Genomic DNA, 24,321 nt, shown 5'->3' with positions numbered 1-24,321 from the left:
TCTATTTAAACTTCAAACAAAATTTAGTATTTGTGATTAATTTCATAGTAAAATAATTATAAGTAATTATTCTCCAATTTTATAGTTATTGTTGCTATGATGTTAGTAATGGTATTTATAGTTCTACAAAAAGAATATATAGTTGACACCGAAAATGACTTTAAATTATAGTTCAATTATGGTAATTGCAACATTTTTTTTCTCGGTGAGTAAGAAGGTACACTAGTGCATGCAACATTTCAGTGGTTTTTGACAAGCTGAAAATTAATCTTTCACTTTTCTGACATTTTAATTGAAACGTAATTACGGAATTGTTTAATAGGAAGGATTCTGGCTAAATTATAAAAATGAATATTGTTGGAATAACACATCATAAATAGAAAATTGCATTTAATTTTAAGTGAGATTTAAAAAGATTCTAATTTAGCTATTAAATATCACGCAATGGTATAAATTTAAAAATTACACGGACGATTTTTTTCTAGTAAATTAAATTTTTTACAAATAAGAAGAATTACGTTCACTAGGAAATCTCTTTCTCATGATTTTCAAGAGAAAAGCATCTAAAAATGAAGTAGGAAACAAAGCGTAGTTTACAATTTGACTGTCGGTCTGAATGTCCTTTATCAGGCCGGGTCGGACCCGTACATTTTACGGGCGCTATCAATCCGTCGGGCGGATGTTCTCGACGAGCTCGCGATACAAAGTACTTTCGTAACGAAGCCGAGCGAGCTCCGAGCAGATTTTAGCGACAAAACGAGAGAATCCGCGGAGTCGCAAACGGCGTAACGACTCTCGGAAAGTGCTCTCTCGCTAGCTGCGCTGCGGAAGAAGGGTTGAAGCTCACTCCGGAGACGAGTGAACTTCAGAAATGTTACTCCTGGTGCCTTGATAACTCAATCCGTGGGGAGCTAATAACTCTCTCCCTTCCGACGCGAATTGTTCCCTCAATGTTAGGACATGAACTCTTCCCATCTGACAATGATTTCGCTCGAAAAATCACACAATTTCAAAATTCTATTATGTGGAATAAAATACATACGCGGAAGATCTTTTAATAATTAAAAATTAAATTTTAGAAATGACGACATCCTTTTTCTAATATTATCAAATGGATTTTTATTTAATAAAAAATTCTTACTTTTATTTAGTTTTTAGATAAAAAAAAATGAAAATATTATATAATGTAAATTGATTTTAAAAAATCTGTAATTGACACTAAATGTGTATTTTACAGTAATTGAAAGATTTTGCATAGCATACACATGTTAATATATACATACGTATCTTCTCGCTTGCGAATAGTAAGAGAATTACTTTAGTGATTTGTTTCAACCGAGCTCTCTCTCTCTCTCTCTCTCTCTCTCTCTCTCTCTCTCTCTCTCTCTCGGATTCTTTGCCTCCGGAATTAATTAGTTTACCCAGAGACTCCTAGCAAGTGTTATTCCACTGCACGCCTCGTACATTTCCCTGTATTTTCCGAGCCGCGAGGACCGTACATCGTCGCCTCGTTTACAGGCTTTCACTAAAACTGGAGCGAGAATAGACCTCGAAGAACGGTTCTTCTCCCCTTTGTTTTGTCACCCCCTTCTCATTCCAACGAGACTATAATGATATGAGCTCACGACGATATTGCCAAATTATGGCAATAATATCACTTAGAATTGCATATTGCGGTTCTCGGCGAAAATTTCACTTAAGCCAGCGATTCGCGAGATCGGCGCGTACGAACCTATTATAAACGTGCGACTTCTCTACTTGTAATGTTCAGTCGTTCTGAAACAACCGATTTTAACCTACGAACGAGTCGCTTAACGAGCTGACTGTTCTTACCACCCACACTTTAATTCCGCCAATTTAACTTTCTTCTTTACCTCCTCTCGCTATTTTGCGCGACCTATTTTAAGGCTAACATTGAAGTCGAAGTAATTTCGATATATTATGTTCAATTTGTCACCAGTATAAAACTATTTATTTTACACTAACTATCACATACACAGAAATATAAATAATATTTTAAATTGTCTTATTTTCTCATAATCCTTAATCTTGCTCGTGAAAGTCTATTTATAATCTATGTAATTTGTAATAAATCAGAATATATTCACATATCGTTTAAAATCTGTAAAAATTCTTAATCAGATTAAACACGAAATAAATTTAATCCTTCTCCGGCAATGTTAGATTTCAAAGGCATAGTCATTTTTTATTGTAAATTCTGTGTGTGGTAGATAAATTTAAATCTCTAGAAAATAAATAAAATACAATATAACATCTATGTTAAAGTTTTCACAAAAAATTTTCTTTAGATTTTTACAGTTCAGAAAAATAAAAAATCTACGCTAAAATTTTGAAAGATTGCGAATAAACAGTAAAAATTTTTCATTGTTATAAAAATTTTCATTATCATAGAAAATTCTTTATTCTTGCAAAACATTATCTTATTTTTCAAGCGAAATAAAATTTAAAGTTTATTTTAAATATAAGATAAATCGATTTCCTCTTTTCTGATCAGTCACTGAGAAAGCTGAAATAGGATTGAACTGTCTTAAAAGAGTTTAGTTAACTTTTTTCTTCGAGTTAAGCACAAAATTTCAAGCGCGCAAAGATCAACTTTAAAATAATTTTTAAACTGATCACTACCTAATCTTTGTCGTGAACTTAAAAACAGAATTAAGGAATCCTAAATTTAAAAAATTAAAAGAATTAAGGATTTCTACTTTTATACTTAAAATTTGCAATGTCTACATTTTTAATTGTATTGATTATTTTTTATTAATTTATTAATTTTTATTTTTTAATGTTGCTTTTTACCTTCCTAACATTTTCTAAATTATTTTTGGAAACTTATCAGGTAATTTCTATTTAGATTTTTCAAAACATTTTCACAATTTCTTACAAAACCTCTTAAGCCTTTAAGCGTCGCACTTAGGCATTATTGTCGCAGTGTTCAACAGATAAAATGGCACTTCTCTTCGAACTTTCATTTCAAAAGTCATACGATAAACGCGCGAACGCCTCGCGCGTCTTGAACGAAGTGCGCCTTATTGAACCGCTTCGTAATTCGATTAAAGTCACTCCATGCGCGCGAGTAATAATAGCGGCTCATTAAATCTCCCGAAGAGGCGACGAAAGCCTCTTCAAGTTTACGCTTCCATTTGAAAAGACGTTTGATTGAGAATACAAATTCGCAAAAAGAGACTCCAAAATCGCGCGAATGGAAAAATAAGAGCATAAATGGATAAATCAGAAGAAGTAGTTTAATCTTCTAAAAAACTTTATTGATAGTAAAATACAAAGTATATGTCTTTTTAAAATTGCAAGACATAAAATTTTTTATAATCACACATAAATATAAAATTCGATAATAGATAGTTATGTCAAATCGGCACTATTTCTCAAAGATTGATAGATAACTGGAATGAGAGATTGAATAAATGATGCCATTACTTGCACGTATAACATTAATTGACAGTATATAATAGTGAATAATAATATTGAGTATCTCAAATTAGATTTAGGACCTATCTATATTAAATACTATTACTTTTATAGTCATTTAACTTTTAAAGTATTTTTGGCACTAAATTTGATTTTAAATTCTGTTGAGGTAAAAATATCATTAACTCTAACTGACGACTTTAAATTATTTTTTCTGTAAATTATAATTAAGTTAACATTTTTTTATCCAGATTATTGTATCTAGTATTGATGTAAGTGATATAAAATAGTTCACATGCGTGCATATAAATGCTTTTTTTGCGAGCACACGCTTATTAAGTCAACTAACATAAGTTGGAAAGCAGTGAAGTGTATAGGAATGTAGAAGAAAGTAAAACGATGAAAGGCAAACGTCTCCGCTCGTCTAGAGAAGAGTACTAAAAGCCTCGTCGAATTCTTCCCGCCTGCACACCTGACGACATGAATTTTGATTTGCAAATGAAATCCGAACTTTATCGGGAGTTTCGCGCCCGGCAGTTCTCTCTCGGTCGCCTTTGTTTTCGGCAGCTTTTCATAGCGAGCACCAATTATACGGACCATTCTCTCATCCCGATTCCTTTCATCTCAGTTCGCCTTCCATCCCGTTCCATTTTTTTTCTCGATCTATCCGACTTCCTCTTCGTCGTCGACATCGATCTGCATTTTCTTTTTTCTTATTAGTCGAGAACTTCCGCGGAGAATGTCGGACAGAAAAGGAGCCCGGCATAAAATTCGCAAGCGAACTGAATTCTAATTATCCCGACGTTTCTTTCGCGCATTCTCCGCGTTTCGCTTCTTCCCTTTTTTTTTTTTTTGCTTTGCGTTCGCCGGACCGCGTCCTTCGTTATGCGCTACCGCACGTTGCAAAAAGCGTATCCTGAAAAGGGACGGAAGTGGAGAGACCGAGTGGAAATCAGAAAAGCGAGCGTCCATGCGGAGTCGCGCTTATGACCTGTACGTGATTGCCATTGAAATGCCTTTCTTGTCGTGCGCAGTGAATTATTTTGTATCAAATTGTGTTATTGATATGGATAGAAAGTCTGTATATGCAGGCTCTATTTATGTCAGCAGTAAAAAGCAGTGTAAATGAAAGTATATTATTAAAAGAGAAGAAAAAATACATTAAGAGAGAGAGAGAGAGAGAAAGTTAACGTTATTCATAAATTTGAATAAACACAAGAAGATAAAAACTGTTTTAATCCAATTTTTAAAGTTCAAGATTACAAGGAACTTTTCTTATAGCTACAGGTTCTTTGGTTGAAATTTTCAAGATTGAAATTTCAAATAAAAATGTAATACAATTAAGCGTTGGAGGCCGTATTCGCTTAATTGTATCACATTTTTGCTTAAACTTAATCTTCCACTCGCTACAATATTTAATATATGTTTGTACTTCGTCGTACCTAAGGCTTCGTTTAAAATTTTGCGATGATCAGTTTTGTGCATGAAAATAAACGTTTTATTAACTTTATTTTGATGAACAGTTTCGTTTCCTCTACATACTTTTGACGCTAGTTTCGACGAGATCGAGTAAATTCATAAAAACGGGTTCTTACAGTGAAACCGCTCAAGGTGGAGATATTGGGGAAGGAGCTGATCCTATCGGCAGGGAAGACGTATGACGTGAAGTGTCAGAGCACCGGTTCGAGGCCGCCGGCGGTCCTGACTTGGTGGAAATCCTCGAAGCAGCTAAAGGGACAGAAGAAAAACGTGAGTGATGCCAAGACCTTTCTTTCCTTCTAGCGTTTGCGCGGGGCAAAAACGTGCCGCTTCGAGTTTAATTGCATCTCGTCTACTTAACCGCTGTTTCGAATTACGAGAAACGTTTTCTCGATTACACAAATCCACTCTGCTTTATTACGCCGGCTAACCTGGTTACCCTAATGAAATGAACCACTTCATTTAAACACGAATGTTTTCGTAACGGCGTGGCGAACGAATTATCGCGGGCGATGAAAGTGTTATTTTAGAGCATTGTTGATTCAATTGGGGAGCACCATTATCTTGCATCATAGATCTTGATTGGAATGCGTATTTTGTAACAACTATTTTATTTTGTTTTCTTTGTTACTTTATGTAACGGACACACGCAATTCGTTTTATCAACATGCTATCTTTAAACACAGAGGTGTCCATGATGAAAGAACTAGCGAAACGAGAATGGAGATTGCTATCGTTATTTTTTTTAATAAAAAGAGATTGTTATTTCAGAGTATCGTTAATTTACTTGGAGACTATTATTATTTTATTTCGTATAACTCAGATTCCAATCAAAATCTTAATTTTCGCGAGTGCTATTTCAGTCCTCGTTCTTCGTATTACTTTTATATAACTGTCGCGTCGCGATTCATTCTATCAACGTCTCGAAATTGAAATCTTCGATTCATCGCCATCGCCATCGTCACCGCAATCGCCGCACGAACGGATCGGAAATCGCAGAGTATCTCTCTTTATCTCTCTCTCTCTCTCTCTCTCTTTCTCTGTCGATTGCGATAACACACATCCTTTTGCAATATCAATCACGAGAGCTCATTCATGGCGCCTGTAAAATCAACGTGGCGCGAAAAATCCGTCTCTCCCGCGATTAAACGAGGAATAATAGGAAAAGCGAGTTCGAAATAATGCCGGAAATAATGACGTCGGCGGAAGACGATGTCGCGCGCCGGTCGGTCTATCTTCTCGCAAACGACAGAGAACCGCTTCCGGCGGATCGATCCTCGTTGCGCACTTCGCCCGCAGCGGAGTAAAAATAAAAATGACAGTGTCTCGATACACGAAATACTGCTAGAAGCTCTTCGCTTGCGACGTAAATGGGAACTCGTCGAAATAAATTCACCTTTATCTCGTGCAATTTCTCTATGGATTGTCCGTCCTTCTTTTATCCTTGCATTCAGTTCTCTTGTATATTTCTTTCTTCCTCTCTCTTCTTCCTATTTTGAAAATTCCTTTGTTAATTAAAATATATAAGATGAAAAGGAGAAGATTTGTTGTCTACTCTATACTTATTATATTCAAGTCATATCAAAAGTATTTAGGTTAGATCGGAACAAAAGTTCATGTTATGAACTTCAAGATTCAAACAGCTGTAAAAATGAACGAAATCTAAATTAATAAATAGATTTCTCAAAGCTTTTTGCGAAAAAATCTCTATTTTCGAAAGATCATTATATCTTTTGAATTTCTGTAAGTTTGATGATTTTTACATGTAAAAAATTGTAAACTTGATAAAATGAACCTTTTTTTTTTTTATTTTATAGGCTTGTCACGTACCCGAAAAAAACTTATAAAAACTTTCGACTTTCTAACGTTAAAGCTTAAAAGTTTCTTCACAAAATCGTTTTTTAAAAATAATCCAAGATTTTTTGTTACTGAATTATCCCAGATTAAATAAAAGGAGCATTTTGATTATGATTGCCTATAACTTTGTTAAAAAAAAATGTATCGCTGAAACTTTGATTTATCAAATGTTATAACTGATACATTTAATAAGAAAATTTTATCTATTGTTTAATTAAGTAATTTAACTGCGTAAGAGCCATAATTATTTTGTATGAATATTTAAAATAAAACACGTAAACAATTAAAAAGAAAACACATAAACCTAATACAAATAAAATAGCGGTACGAATTTCTAATCTAATATTATAAAAAGCATTTCGCCTTCATTTAATATCTGTACAAGTAAAGGTAGGAGTACTCATGAAAAATGACATTCACACGGCACCGAAAATATACAGCTAGAATAGAGAGAACAAATTAATTTATAACTACAACTGCGAGAAAAAATTTATCGTGTATAATCATGGCATCAATTATAGGAATCTCTCTCTCTTTATTTATTCTCGCTATTTTCTCCGTTTGCATTATTTCGTACATCGTCGTAATTTTATTTTATCTGCATTACGAGACGACGTAAGGAAGGAATAAGCCGGACTTTATTTTTCTAAGTCGTTTGCCTTGTCGTAAGGAACGCTAACGGCGATTTTCCAACGTCGTCGCGTCGGTGCGATCTTGCGCGAGAATGCGGGAAGAAACGAGGTCATTGCGGCTCTTTGCTCGAAGGTGGATCAGCTAGCAAGCTCGTAAGATCAGAAACGTGTAACGAGCCCAATGACAAAAAGCCCATTCAACTTCTATATGACGCTACCAGAAAGATTAGGCCTCTCTCGTGCACCATTTTACCGACAAAATTCACCGTTCCTTCCTTTCGGAAAGACGATGTCTACATAAATGGATTTCCGGTGGAACTACGGTGGAATGGAGAACCTGACGAGGTTGTTTCTTTGGGACGATTAACTGGGGGAGATTGGGCCCGCCCCTTCTTCACTATATATTTATCCATCCCGCGATAATTCGGAATTGCACCTCGAGGCTACAGCCTGTATCATTTACGTCAGCGATTCTCAGTCGATGGTTCGTGTAAGCTTTCCTGGGAATTTGTAATTAAAAGTTCTCTAACAATGTTTGCTTCAATCAAAACTTTTTCTCATAAATTCTGTACGTGATAATTAAAATAATCTTATACGACTTGTTTCTTAATTGTTTAAAAGATACTTTAATGTACCTATATTTTATTATTTGCATCTTCAATTTATGTTTACAAACGTGCAAATACTGAATTTGTAACTCATTAATTTTCAGAACTAAATTAATGATGTAACGAACGACATCGAAACAGAAAATTATATAATTAGATTTTGCTCGTTTTTTGCAATGCAAAATATAAAGAAACAACAGTTTGAATCGAGCGGTAATAAAGTTCTTTTGTATAAAATAATTTAATAGTATACAATAAAATAATCAGTGATTGTAATACTTGCGCTCAACAGTATCAGACGAATATGTAAAGATGCTCTTGTTTTCGCATATTTTATTGCACAATTCACATAAAAACAGAAAAATCATTTCTTCGAAACAATTGTACCCACACTATGTCTCTTTTTGACCGTAAGATTATTTATCTCTATGGACTCCATAACATCTTTCAAGAATCGCTGAAGAAGGATCTGTGGGTTCCGAAACATTCGATTTTTTTTACTATATTATGTTTTTTTATATTCTTATATTCTTTACTTATATTCTTTTTGTCATACAAACATTGTATACTATTATTTTATATAAAAGAACCTTATTACCGCTCGATTCAGACCGTTATTTCATTAGAAAATTATATTTAATGGACGTTAAAATATCGCTTGTCTAAAAAACAATTACATAACTCAAAAACTTTTTTAATGACGGGAAATTAATTTTAAAAATGTATATTTATAAAACAATGCATTTGTAACTTTTTCAATTTACTGCTAGAGAACAAAGAAATCGCTTGTCCCTTGATTCTAAATTTGCAATGATTAGAAAAAAGACATTTTCTTTTTATTAGATATTATAAAGAAATTTTTTTTCGGTGTTATCTCGAGAAACTTGGAGTTATATTCCATTTTTCCTTAAAAAATTCCTTAAACGTAATTCCACACACACAGTTCAGAATTTTAAAAACACTCCTAAAAAAATTGCTGATATGTGTCACTTCTTTATAGCAATAGCGATATACCTGATTTTTGTGAGAAAAGTAATATTATTGATCGTAACATTATTGCGATAATATAGTAGGTATACCGAAATAAAATACCTGCGTGAAATCGGAGCAACAGTTTCGTTAGCACTTACTCCAGTCTTGTAATAATAACACGTTGCGGGCGACAACGGAAAATAATCGATTTCCATTAATAAAAGACATCGTAAGCTACTTACCGAGCAAGTGTAGCGAAGGATACGCGCCGTAGGTTTTTACGCCACAAATTGAATTCAAAAGTTTTACCTGCGAAAACCACGGCGAATTTCAAACTGTTAAGGAACAACATGATGTTCGGTCGGAAAACGATCTCTGCCTAGGCGCGGCGCGGTAATAATCTCGCTCGGACCGTCCGATAATTAATTGGATCAGAGAAGCTGTCCTGATAATTACGATAAATCCTTCCGTGAGATATTACCTCGCACAGTGATGATTATTTCCGGAATACTTTTGTCCCTTCTTCTCATTACACGTCCCAGCTGTGACACTTTAGGCCTCTTCTTTACTAAACTTCTTACATGGTTCATTTTTCTCCCTTTCTCTTTATATTAGGAAAAAATAAAAATATATGAACCATACAAATAATTCAGCTAAGAGAAACAGGCCTATTATGAGCTTGGTAATAGAGCCATATTTACGAAATCATGACGTGCAGATTTCTGATATACTTTGCATTAAAAGAAACTATCTGAGGGGAAAATGAAAAGAATTTTTTATTTCGGTAACGTTCTAAATTGTTTTCGCGTTAAAGAACCGCAAATTTCGCTGAAATAAAGTCAGATAGCGTTCTCTCAAATTCCCGTTATTGATTTTACATTGTCACGCGTTCGCACAGCTAAGGCAGGATCGAGAATCGTGAGAAATGCATTGGACAGCGACTGCGTTGGAGAAAAATTTCCGCATAAAGAGGAATGGCTCCGGAAAAAAATACCTACTCGACGATGCGGCAGGCGTGGTAGCGTGCCAACGACAGAGCGGATCGTAATTCTCGACGTGTTCTGTCTTACGTATTATCGTAGAGATCGTTTTTCGCGTCGGCTGGCATAACTTCAAGCCACTCTCGGGCGGACGGAATAAAAATCTATACCGATTTGCTTCCCTTTGAGAGGAGAATTTAATCCGGACGGTGCTGCTGGAACTAGGAAGTGCGAGTTGATCAATGAATTGATCATGGATAAAGAATCCTGCATCATGTATGAAATGCATATTTCATTTGCTCGTTGTGCATACATTATGAAATGAACGTTAATATGTTATTATCATTATTGTCGAAATACAATATTGTATTATTCAGTATTATGTTTTTATTATCGAAATACCTGTTTAATATATTATTAATGTGTTTTTATTAATATTAAAATGTAATATGTATGTCAAATGCACGAAACGTCAAAACGTTTTTTTTTCGCGTTTGATCAAAATCGGGATATAAACTTCATCAGCCTCGATACCTCTCTGAGCTATTGAAACATAGATAGTAGCAATTCCATTCGGTCGCAATTCACTCGCACGATCCCGCACTAATTTCAGGTTCAATTACTTCCAAAAGACGTATGTTCGTCCATGCACGTTGAAGGGCTTCACGAATGAAAAAACATTAAAAGTTCTTTATTATAGATAGAGACTGGTAGAAACAAGCTCCAAAACGTACTACGAGAAGACCACCGTTTATCTAATTACACGTTGTTGTCACCATATGACTCGTTTTTGACGACTTTTCCAGTATTTGATTGAATTTTGTACACTTCTTTCGTTTACACACACTCGAGTTACTCGATGCTCCCGGACTTGTTTCATGCATAATATACTTACGAATTCTGTACGTGGCAGATCGTCATTTTGATAGTAATTTTTACTGTAAGTGATATCTTTGTATAAGGATACAAAGAAGTGTGCGCGTTCAAACATTTCTCTATAACATCCGTTTCAAACTCGTTGCCAAGCTCGTTCTTTAAAGCGTCCCTTAAAGGAGATCGTCCCGGATATCAGATAACAGTCGGCAAAATCCTCGGGGATAAAACAGAAACGGATAATCGTGAAGAAAGTTCCTTATATGTTGGCCAGATCGGGGAAAGAAATCGGCTGCCGTCTTATAAATCCAGTTCATCTTCTCTCTCATCGTTGGGACAGGTAAAGTCCTAACGTATTTGATCCTCTCCCCGCGGGATATGTTATAGCGAAAGAATATCTCACGCAGATATTCTCTCTACGATTGAGCGGATGGTTTGCCTCCGCATTTTCGAGACTCGATAAGCGATTACTTTATCTCGACGTGTAATTGACAACAATATAGTTATATCTAGACATCGGGACATTTATTTATAAAAATAAAAAATGAAAATATATACAAAATATGCAAATATATACCCACAATATGCACAAATAAATATGCATTTTTAGAATTTTCAATAAGGCATTTTTATTTTTGTGTCGTAGTTACTAATCTTTCAAAAAAAAATATATGCAATTGTGCTTAATTGTAACAATCTAATGTCTAGATAAATTATATCTAATAATTTTTGCGATTTTTCAAAATTTAATCTTAGAACCCTATCGATACATAAATTTTAAATGAGCAAGATTAATGAACTATGTGCCTTCAGTAATCACCAGGAGGTCCAATCTGTCATGTTGAAAAAGAAAACAAACTGAGACAAACATTTAAAAATATTGTTTATTATATATCAATTTGAATCATCTGGTCAGTATTACAATAAAGAGTTTAAAATAATTTCCATTTTTAAGCAGTTTTGTATTATTATAGATATTTTATTCAAGTGCAATTAAGAGATAACATACAAGAGAAGATCACATGCCTAGTTCACATCATTTTAAGATTGAATTTAATTCTTATACATAAAATTTACGTGTCAATAGTAATACTATCACTCAGTAACGATGATATTTTAAAATTAAATAAGATGACATTTGTTTTAATATATGTTTAATATGAAAGATACATTGTATTCGAGTTGCAAACAAGATGTTTTTGTTTTTGAGAGAATCTTCGTTCTCCATTCTTTATTTCTCTAAGATAATATAAGAAAAAGTTTCATTGAAAATATAAGAAACATCTTTGTAACAAAACACTCGTGAAGGCCTTTTACTTAAGAAGGGTTGAATTTTCCGTACACGAGCCGAACGTATTTTCCTCTCAATTTTGTCGGCAGAAAAACGGAGAGTATATTTACGCAGAAAAACGATGAACCGAGAGACCTTTTATGAAGACTTCTACTAGAAACCTTCAGAGAGTGATAGAATGTATACAGAATACTCCACACGTATTCTGCAAACCTGCAAACTATCACTATTTGATGAATTCGAAGTTGATTTTTACTTGGAAGTTACAGCGAAAACTCATCATTCCCAAGACTTTCCTCAGGATTAAATCTCGTTTTTTAATAAAACGTGTAAAATTTTATTTAAAATTTGATGTAATCTATAAATTAGAAATGAATTTGAAGAAATTTGCTTAACGTTTTAATACTGTTTCTCTAGATTAGCTTTTAATACTTAAATTGTAAGATAATACGGTATATCTAGCATGTTCTGTTCAAACTACTTTAATTAAAACGAGAATGTTATTTCAATGCAGAATAGCCAATGTACCGATCTCATGTAAAAAAAAAGTCGACCCGGTCTTACTTTAATGAAATCAGCTCGAAAACCCATGAACACGAGAATTCGCATAACAGAATCGAGTCTGTTAATCCCGAGAACGGATTCGAGACAAAGAGACTACGTGTACAATTGTGGCATTAATTAGATATCCGTACGCTTTTAAATTATTTTCGTTAAAAGAGCATCACTATTGCGGAAAATTTTTACTGATTGTCGTAATTTTAGTAATTTAGTTACCTTTTGTTCGAATATTGTTTTAAAACAATCCGTAAATTAATTAAAATTGTTTGGGGGAAAAACTCAATAACAAAAGCTGCACATGATAAAAGTATTATAATCTACTTAAATATAGATAAACTTTACAGAATAATTTTTTTTATTTATTATTAAATAATATGGCTATCATTAGTTTATAATTTTTTATTATCTATTTTTTATATGAAAGAACAAGTTTGCGTCAGATACAAATGAATTACAAAAATCAATAGAAAAATTAACCTTTATTACAAAAATAGGCAGATGATTTCAAAAATTATTTCACTAAAATTTTTTATCTTCCAGATTTCGATAATGTGATAAAACTGTTGACACGGAAGATACTCGGTATCCAAAGCAGAATATCGCGAACATCCGTGGATCTATCGAAACATTTTGACGTTTTACCGGATGATTGCGTCGAAAAGCCACGACCATGTTGTCGAAACAAATAAATCATCAGCCATGTCAGAATCTTGTCGGCGCGATGAATGCCGCGTTTTGACCGGGAAAATTTTCATTAAAACTGCCGGTCGTTAAATAACGCCGCGAATATTGCTGAAAGAAAATATGTACATAAAAAAGAAGAGGCAGCTCTGCATGTATATGCGCAGGGAGATGCATGAGCGGCCGGTTGTGATAATTTATCGGCGCGTCGATGCACCGGCGCGACTGAATTAATAGTTTCATGGGGGTGACAGACAGCTTGATAATAATTTATCGGCGCGTCCGTGTAATTGCAATCGCGAGCCATCTGGGAGCGTTGGATTGATCGGCATCGGTGTCATCAATAATCGTCGCCGACGAATGTATAATGATGCTCGAGGAAGTGTAGCCTCGAAAATCGGCCCGCATGAATTGCGTGCGGTATTTGTGTGCGTCTGCTAAACATGTTTGTCAACACGCGTCCGATCATTGGTTGGGACAACCGTGTGTTTTGGGTAATTAATGACGGCGAATGGGGATCACGATTGGTTATAGAAATATTTGTCCGCTTCGCGTCCACATCCCCTCCTCCAAATTTAATTGTGATTAGATGAGCGATCTGAATGTTGCCGATATTGTTGTAATCAATTTCGAATATACATAGGATTTGGTTAATTCAGGAATCATTTTTTATCACCCTTTGTTGAAAATACCGTGGAAAACAAACTCGAGAAGAAAAATACACTGTTATACATTCATAATATCAAATTATATCCAATTTGAATTATCTTTAATTATTTCTATAGATCGTCATAGGCTCGTGCTCAATATGTCGTTAATTTAACTAAAAAGCAGTGAATTTAAATAATTTAATTCAAGAAAATGTATTCAATTCGATTCAAATTTAGTTTATTATTTATTAATTGTATACATATGTTAATATGAATATCATTTATTTTGAAACCAACCACAGAATGAATTGATTTACATTTTAGCATACGTGGAAGTTAAAAATAACAAAATGTTATATTTAACTCAAAAGATTGTATTACCAATGCTCCTTTGATATCTAATAGTGTGACAGTGTACGTTGCACATGAGAATTAATATCAATGTATCATTTATTTGCAAAATAATTCTTAGATGTTTCATAACGTAATATTGATAAAATCATCTGATTCATCCACGTCCATGGATAAATCAGATGATTAGATTTTATCAATATTGCGAAGTATGGAACTTTCTTATAAGCTTCCTTTAATTTGACTTGGATCTCATTAAAATATCGCATTCGCCGAACGTAAACTTGCCTTGTTAGAGACTGTTATGGAAAGACGCGTTATAGAAAGGAAACATGAAATTCTTTGCTCGTTAATCGATTATTGGAAAAGCGTACAAAGAGGATATTCCATTAATCGAGGCACTCTTGCGCGACCAAACGGCTCTCGCGGGGGATGCTGGATCGATTCGAATAAAATGGATAAACATGGAGCTGCGCTCTCCCTCTCCTTCCCACCCTCCTCCCCCCTCTCTATCTCTTTCTCTTCGAGGTTGATAGCCCAGCACTAGCGCACCGTTTTAAGGGAATTGCTCTGTGTTTAATCAGACATCGCTGGTTCTCTCGGGTTAAGGCATCGCCGTCGTCTTGATGGCGACGGCGACGGCGGCGATGGCTTGGATGGCGACACCTAATTCGTGGAATCCATTAGTCTAGGGGAAGAGCCCTCGCGGGGAGCCATTCCTGCGCGTGTTTGGCCATCCACGAAAGTGATGGTAGCAACGAGAGTAATAGCGATAGCGCAACAATAATAGCGGACGGCTCAATGCAGCGTCCTGAAGTACATTAGCGCTAAAAAAATAAAAACAAAAATTTATTAAAGAAAGTAGAAGCTAAAAAATCAATTCATATCTGCACATGACATTATAGTATTCACTCTTGATTCATAAAATATCTAATAGTCTTATTTATTCGAAATGTTATAATATTTTTTATATATAAAACACAATCGCGTAAGCACCGATTATTCTACGACTTTTATTTTCGTTCGCTCGTGATCGAAAAAAGATTTTAATTCATATACATATATAAATAATATAAATTACAAAATTGATTCTCTTATATTGGATATATCTACATCTTTATTTCACATCTATATTTACATATATTTATATCTAAAAAATGAAAGATAAGAACGTTAAAAATTATTATTTTTTTAAATAATGTGATGTTGCCAGAAATTAATAATTAGTTTCTTAAAAATCTTAAGAATCAGTTTTGTTTTACATATAGAGTACACGACAGTGGATAATACCTTTTCCGTGACAAAGTATAATCTTATCGCGTTACGTATGCTACCAGCGAATATAAATTAACCTTAAAACGTTTCTCGCGCCTACAACATGCACTCGGTTCCTATGTAAATTAACTAGCTCGAGGATAAACGTGCCACACATCTATTAAATACGTTATCAGGTAGACAAAGGCCCTTTTCAGCTATGTCATAAAAAATTTATGAAAGCTCTAAAAATCGTTTCTAGATGTCAGATCTTTTCCCATCTTTCCATTTGCCAACTTGCCTGAATACTTAATGCGTCATAATTTTTCATTTCTGAAAATATAATATTTATGGCGATTAGTCCGTTATTTAAATTTTAAACCTAGCTGGAAATATACCTAAAGAATACCTCTGAATTTCTAAGATTATTTAAAGTATTGAAGAGATGAGATAGCTGAAAAAGTTACTTATATGGAAGTCGTTACCAGTCGTTAACTTTAAACGAATGTAAGCCGAGGGAGGAACTCGGTTTAACATTGAAGCAGCTGCAAACGACTTATGTAATCGCGTTTGTAGGTTACATCTTACAAAGTAAAAAGACGCTCTAAAGTAAATTCCGGCATACATTTCGTGAAAGCCTCCGCCGAGCAAATGAATTTACGTAAACTCGAGTGCCTTCATCTTTTTTATTCGCTGTTGAAACATCACTGGACCATAAGACCATTTTCGCGCTCGCCCGCGAAGTACATTGCTGAATTAAGGAATCGTACACAACGGCATGGGCGGAATGCAAAATGTGACGATCTTTCAACCGTATTATTTTTATGGAATGTTAAATACGAGCACATCGTGGGAAAAACACGGGATGTTCCATGTAATCCATTTCATGCTCCTCTTAATTATGGTTGGAATATTTTTGACATACTGTTTTTATTTAGCTGTATGGAAAATTATAAACTATTAATATTTATGTAACGATGTTCTATCGTATTGAAAACTTTGCTTATTAATTTTTAAATGGAATGCCACTGCACCTCAGGTATAATTTTCTTTTAAAACCTTGTTCTATGTAGAAAAGAAAAATAGAAAATATTGTTCAAATGCTCAAAGTTCATTATTTTTACACATTTCTGTATCTTATGAAGGTATACAAACAAAGATAAATTTAATTAATATAATATATGACGATATAAGATAATAATTGATATAAGATAATAATATATGATAATTTAAATTAAATTTTACGAGTATTTAAAAATTTAACTAAAAATTATATACAAATCTGAAAATAATTTTGTTGGACCATCAAAATAATTATGTAAGAATCTGAAACATAATGAGCAATGCTGCAAAAAGTTCGGACATTTTAGCAATCAACTTGAGTGTCTTGAATAATTATTTTGCACAATTTAAATAATTATATAGGTAGTAAATAAATTTACATAGTATTATTTAAGCACTTATTAAGATCTAGCTTGATCGTTAAAAGCCTTTTTTCCCTTTTTGTTTTAATTATTTTGGTTTAACAAAATTATTTTCAGATTTATATTTAGCTAAATTTGTAGATACTTTAGCAAAACCTTTCCATGCTAGAAAAAATATAATTATAAATATTTATAATTATATTTATTCTAACAAGCCATCTACTAATTTTAAAACTAGTTTCTAAAGTTTGCAAAAAATAAGTAGAAAAAATAAAAACGATATCAGGAGAAATAAAAAAAACACATATGTATGTGTATATTGGTGTGTAGATTTAAGGAGGTTCTTGTGCTACTTTCTAGTCAATAGACAGTTTCGTAAAATTGTTTAAAACAATGAATTGAAATAATAATATAAAAATGGTGTCAATAATATCTCTACATTACAAACTCGTCTTATATTTCATCAAATGCGAAAACCTTCTGTATATTTACCAGGAACTTAAATTATTTCGATTTGAATTCAATTTCAGACGGAACCAATTTTCTCCGTAATAATTTCCAACAGATGGGCATCTCGAGCACTAATTTGTCACAGTTTCGTGCATTATTTAGTGACGAATTTTATCACCGCGAGTTATTAGACTCACGGTTTTATCACGAGCCGCGTCGCTCGCCGACGGAAATATGCCGCGCGGTATCTCGCATGACGAGAAATATGCGTCACGAAACGAAAGTTCCATTTACGCGCGCGCGGCACGCGGTGAATTATTATTTTTCGACCGGCCGGAAATTTCTCATTGTCAGCGTTTCACAGCCGCTTTTGGAATGTCGTCAGTCTCGTTATTCGACTTGACAACGAAAAATGCAAAATCCAATATTCCTTGCAATTTTTGTTGTATTTTTTTCGGTCCACGTTCATATATTTGCAAAAAAATCCTTTTCTCTCTTTTTTTCACTCGATCCATTAACAATGTTGTGGATTTTCCAAAGCACTCGATGTGTATCGTGCTCACGTACGTAACATACATATTTGATAGGAATAAAAATATTGCCATTATATGGCGTTCTTTAGTTATTTTTTTGTTCATTTCGACGAAATATAAAGTTATTACATATTGATCATATTTTTCCGTCAATAATTTGCATTTATTTGATTTCTAATACACTTCACATAACTCGATAAATTCAATGAATTCCAACAGCATATGCTCCTCATTTATTCGCTAAAAGCGCAAAAGCCTTTGTTTCGATCGCACAATTTTCCGCGACAATGATGACGATCATGAGAAATTAATCGGCCGCATAAATAATTTCAGTACTGCGTTATTATATGTGGAATTTGATCATGAGCCGTCGCGCAAAGAGCGAGAGGAATTTATCAGAAATACAATTATCGTAATAGTGCATCGCATCATGATATGTGAACATAATCGAAAAATTGAGACAAGTGCAACAAAAATAACATAAGGGAGTATTTAGCGAGATATTATATAGGAATAAAATAATGACAGTGAGTGTGCAAGTTTACACGCGAAAAACTAATGTAAAATCTCATCTCGCTTGAAAACTCAACGCTTTTGGATGTATCAAAAATCGCTCGCGAACAAGAGGTGAAACTCGTTGCTACGTTTCGCAATTAAAAGCTCATTCCGCGCTTAGCTTATTTGACGAGGAAAGTATACATGGAGTGAAAGCGAACGTCGTTGTGCGATTTACGCGCAGTAAAATTTATTAAGCGAGCTTTAAAAGTTTCCAACAGGCGTATCTAATTGAATACTTGAATGGTATTGCGGAAACGAATTATGTTACGTGATATAGTAGCTTTTTGAATCAAATGGCATTCTCTTTCTTTCGTTTTTCAAACTCAAAAAGATTCTGAGAATGCTTGTTTGATGGATTTATTCTTTTTACACGCATACTGAATGCACTAGTCTAGATCCGAAAAAAATCCGTTTAATCTTCTAACAATTTGGTATCAATAATGTAGAATTACGGATCAGAGACTTGAAAGAGAGGTAGTGAATGTTTTCTTTTTTTTGATTTGTAGTAATTAATTTATTCAAAAATATTACAATATGCATACATGAAAAGAACGATTTTGTTGAAATATTTGATTTAGCTATATACAAATTAAAAAGAATTTTATTGTATTATTAAAATGCACTTTATATATAATTATTTTTTAACGGTACACACATACAACAAAACTATTTTCAGATCTGTATTTAACTAAATTTTTATATAATTTAGTAAAACTGTGCTTTCCGTTGTTAAGAATGTTCCTCTGAATCCGAAATACTCTCGAGAGCTAACACAGTCGACCCTGTTTCATGTTTCTTTTCAAACTTTTTGAATATTAGGCTTACGAGAGTCGATCTCTTCTTCGAACTTTACATAACTCAATCATATGGAGATTCAGTCGTTATGATGCGCGATCAACTGTTACGTGTCAAACAAGTGTCATTGATTACTCGAAAGTACGACAAATATAAATGCTTTAAACTACTTTTCTAAACTTTTCTAGCTTTAATAAAGCTTTAAAGTACTCTAACTGGACGGAAAAGATCAAACAAGCTTATTAAATCTTCCATTTCCTACAATAATTTAATTACGGTAGTTACAATAAATAGCGCAATGAAAGTGAAGTTTTCTCGTTACGACCTCACCGCGCTTTAACTCTATAGAACGCTATCAATACGTAAATTTTACGTATAAGTGAGCAAGGCCATTGAGCGCTAAGCTATGCCTTCAATGGTCATTAGAAGGTTCAATTTGCAATGCTAAAAGCTAAAACAAGCGAAGAAAGGCTTTTAAAAATTCTGTCTGCATACATTAGTTTGAACTTCCCGATGGTCAGTATTATTATACAACAGATAGTGTAATTTCAATTTTTATGCAATTTTGTTATTTTACTGTTATATATTTTATTCAAATGTTATAAAGAGACACACACATAACTAAGCTATAACATATTTCATATAAGATTGAATATAATATTATATAAAATCATCGTATCACATCGCTCATTCTTTCTTTCCTTTTAAGATAATAATTTATTTATGTTTACAAAGGTTTAAGTTATAAAACATTTACATTTATATTTTTAACGACAAATATAGTATGTTATCATTAAAATATAAAATGTATCAAATCTTTTATATTAAGTTGCCTATTTTCTCATACAAAAAAATGGATAGCGATAGCATTCTAGAGTTAAAAAATCCTGCTCCGTGTGCGAAATGGGTGACTTTTCCATTGGTGACATCAGCTACTAAATTTTATCGAGTCCACCACTAAGCCCCATTTACATGCTTCAACGTTTGCGGCTGCTTGTGACAGCAATAAGCTGAAAGGCTTTCAATGCCAGCAGCTATCTATCTCGTCGCAAGTCTGATTCGGTCCAAGGGATATTACCCCTATTGCGTTCGCTAGAAGACGAGCGAGACTCGCTGATGCGCACATGTGCTACCCTACATCGTGCTCGTTCGCTTTTAACGGCAGATTGAGACGAAGAAGAAAGAACGCAACATGAAGAAACGACATGGATTTATTTCGCTTCTTGGAAGCTCCCGTGCGAATAGAATGAGCGACGAACGTTCATCTTGCAAATAAAATGCGCATTCCTTTATATTAAGATAGGGAAGTACGGAAATATAATCATCTCTTCACGATATACAACATATTTATATATATTTTCATGAGAGAAAAATGTGATACAGATATATCGTCTTAAAGATTCCGAAGTTTCTGAAAGCACGAGAGATGCTTCCATTCGCGTCGTATTATTGGAATTTTGCCATAATTTTATTAATCTGAGAGCTTTCAATTTACGAATTCTTTGTTGATCTTAGTAAATATTGTAATTTTTGTTCCGATGAATATTTTAATTTCTTTTTTTTTTCGACAATAGATGGTAATTTTATTTATATAGAGAGCTGCCGGTCTACAATGGAATTTCATTTGCTTTTTAAGCCGGCTAACTAGTGGATGACTCCATGACGGTGGAACATCGTTAACCGCGTGATACCGCACAAATGTATTTAACATGTGCGGCGTAAAGCCTTGCGGAAACCTTTCTTGCTCAAGGGACGAATATACCGGGTAACTGAAGACACAGGCGAGTTTCCGGGCGAGCAGATCCGTGCTGTGGTTTTGTCTGTACACAAATGTCGGTGTGTGTACACATTTGCGCCGTGTGTATGTACATGGAAAGATGGAAGGGCTCTCTGTCTCTACAGCTCTTCCCTTCGCCCGTGTCTCCATCACGAAGGTAAGAAGAAGTTAATCCCAGCCCTTTCACGGGGATCGTAACAGTGGCGTTGCACAAAGGGGTGGAATGCACTACGCAAATTGTGTCTTACCTACCACGTAACGTACAATTACGTTTTGCAAATGGACGGAATATCCCGTCAAAATTTTAGTTTGTTTTCTCAGGCATTGTATAAATTATATCGATTTTGATGGAATTAATGAATTTGTCTATAAATTAAAACTTATTTTGTACACATGTTTGACATTTTTTATTTCTTTGACGTACATAAAATAAAATTGTCAGAAACAAAACAATAATGTATACATAGAGAGAGAGAGAGAGAGAGAGAGAGAGAGAGAGAGAGAGAGAGAAAGAGAGAGTATTGAAAAATGAATTATATTTATTTAAACAATTATGAGAGGAAATTAGATCAATAAGAATGAATCAAATGATAGAAAAAATCCTATTTTTGTTCGAATTTAATATTCGTATGCAAATTAATACTAAAATTCGCTTTCAGCGGAAAGAATTAAAAAATATTTAAGATAGAAAAAAAATACTTTCTATTATCGATACATTTCAGTTATTTTATTTCAAAATACATCACAAATACTTGCAGATTAATTTCGTGTTTAAAAAAATGTCATTTTATTCTTGTAAATATTATCTATGTATATAGCTGACTTAAAAATCGCATCTAATTAAATACACGATCTTATCAGAATGCATAGAATACACAACAGCGTAATCCGACCGAAATTTCGAAAATTCCGTATCGCCGGTTAAGATATTGTCGGAATTTTCGTCAGTAAACTCCAGCTGAAATTTTTTTGAATTTTGAGAACGTGGCCGGTATACACAGCTGAGATCAGCCACCTGCTCGTCGGGGATTTGATTTTAATTTTTCCTGGAGCTCACCTAGTCTTGTCCTCTTTTTTTTTAATCCTCGTTTTTATTCTTTCACTATTATTTTCGACCAGATTGTTCGAGAAACAGTAAGCCGCGACATCAACGTAGGAAAAGTAGGTGAAAAAAGTGAAGAAAAAGACAAGAAAAGAATGTAGGAAAACGGAAAATATCAAAAGAGTTAGAATTTGATGTGCAGAGGGCGGTGCGACAAGAACACGACGGGTGCATACATCCATACGCATCACACACACACGAAACCGTACACATGGTGCGCATCCGCGCATATTTTCCACCCGCGAATCTACATGAGTAACGGTACCGAAATTTTAGGCGGCGTCGTCATAAATCCCGCGAGAGAGCACGTTCTCGGGAGAATGCGTTCCTCGGGATACACAGCATCCGCGCGTGTATCTCGTTTTTCGTTCGACCCGGCCGCGGCCGTTTCGAGCTTCAGCATCCAGCTTACGCCGATAGGATATTTGAAATTGAGATGCGAAGAGTGGTGAGATACCTCGCGATGCGGTCCGCAACTCTTATCATTTCTTTTCTCGCGACGGGACACAGTAATTAGATACAGCAATATCTATTATTGAAGGTTTTTTTTTCAATAGAACGATATACAATTCTGGTATACAAAACAGTTGTAACAAATGTCAACTTTATAACTAAATTTTTTGAAGCTTTAATCCTAAAATAGAGAAGTAATATATAAGAAAAATAACGCAAGCAAATTTTTCCACTACGTGCAGCAATGACAAAACCTCCGCGGTATTGAAAGTTATAAGTAAACAATTTCCGCCCACTGAGTATATTATTTGCATTTGTTTTTGTTAATTATCATACATCGGTTTTGCAATTCGGAGTACATTTAAATCAACATATGTATAATGTACAATAACAGTAGGTAGGTAGGTCTAATTTAAATACTAATTTATATATATATATGATATATATATATATATATTAGAATGCATTTTATATATATATATAATGCATTCTAATTTACCAAATTGCATATAATATAATTATGTAAGATTAATGTACGCTGCATAAGATTAATTACGAAATAGCTTTTGCATAATGACATGGTGACAATAGTAATATCGAGGTTATGACGTGCTTTAATAATAATATCATTAATAAATAATTTACAGTACGTAAAAAAATCTCGTGGCATATAAATTGAAAAATAAAATTGGTTGAAAGGGCGTGTTTCTTTTCCTACGCGATGAGAGTGAAAATTTCATCTGAGAATCAAGATCGATGGAGCGTCATTAATGCAATGACGTAGTCGATTTTTCTCGATGGGAAAAATCGGGTATTCGCTACCTCGGCTCTCTTTCCTCGGCTGCAAAATCCGTGCGAGTTAAGAAAGCATTACGTGAACTCCCTCGTGGTAACGATTCGATTGTCATGGAAATTTTATGGAACGGAGATTAATACCTGGAACAGTCGCGTTTAGTCACTGCAATTCAGTGCAGTTTTGCAATTTGCGTTAAATCAATTTTATCGTTGCGTCAAAAATCATCATGTCGCATTTCTGTCGTTCATGAATCGCGCTATTTCCCTGCATCTTCCGACGGAATCTTAATCATCGAATGCCGCACTATCGATTTTACGAGCTCTCGAAGAGGAGCGTTCCTGGAGGAGCCATGTGTACAAACGATAAAAGGATCGTCATAAAATCCGAGGGAATCGAGCTGTAAAAAAAATATATATAGATCGCGGATGATGCGATCGCGGTGACCCCGAATGTAACTTACAGAATGTAGGTGAAAAAGCCTCGAAAATAATAATGCTTAAGCGGCGTTGTATCCCGTAATTTTTCGACTCCGGGATTTTTGCGAGCGCGACCGCGACCTGCAAATACGGTCACATTTCTGGAAACGAAAACGCACGTATTTATTTTAACATTTCACGCGTCCATTGTTCCAGTTTGAAAAATGTACGGTCTCGCTGTTACGATAAAACGTACGCTTTGCTGGTCTGTTCGGCGCCGTGTTTAAAGTCTCGTAAACAGCGCGAGCTGCTAGTTATGTGAGACGATAAAACAAAAAATGCAGCGCGACCGCAATTTTCCCGTTGCGGAAAGAGAGAGAGAGAGAG

The 24,321-nt window shown here is 34.3% G+C and overlaps 1 protein-coding gene across 2 annotated transcripts in view; it reads left to right on the top strand.

Moving 5' to 3' along the window:
• LOC108779928 (nephrin) overlaps window positions 1-24,321 on the top strand; it is a 320,256-nt gene that overhangs the window by 201,848 nt on the left and 94,087 nt on the right. For both annotated transcript variants that reach the window (XM_018547494.1, XM_018547495.1), the window contains exon 8: window positions 5,039-5,190. In XM_018547494.1, the coding sequence (XP_018402996.1) occupies window positions 5,039-5,190 (152 nt within the window). The remainder of the gene's footprint in view (window positions 1-5,038; window positions 5,191-24,321) is intronic.

This window comes from Cyphomyrmex costatus, unplaced genomic scaffold (assembly GCF_001594065.2).
Source record: "Cyphomyrmex costatus isolate MS0001 unplaced genomic scaffold, Ccosl1.0 scaffold640, whole genome shotgun sequence".
Taxonomy (NCBI): Eukaryota; Metazoa; Arthropoda; class Insecta; order Hymenoptera; family Formicidae; genus Cyphomyrmex; species Cyphomyrmex costatus.
This window is presented reverse-complemented; position numbering and strand designations above follow the sequence as displayed.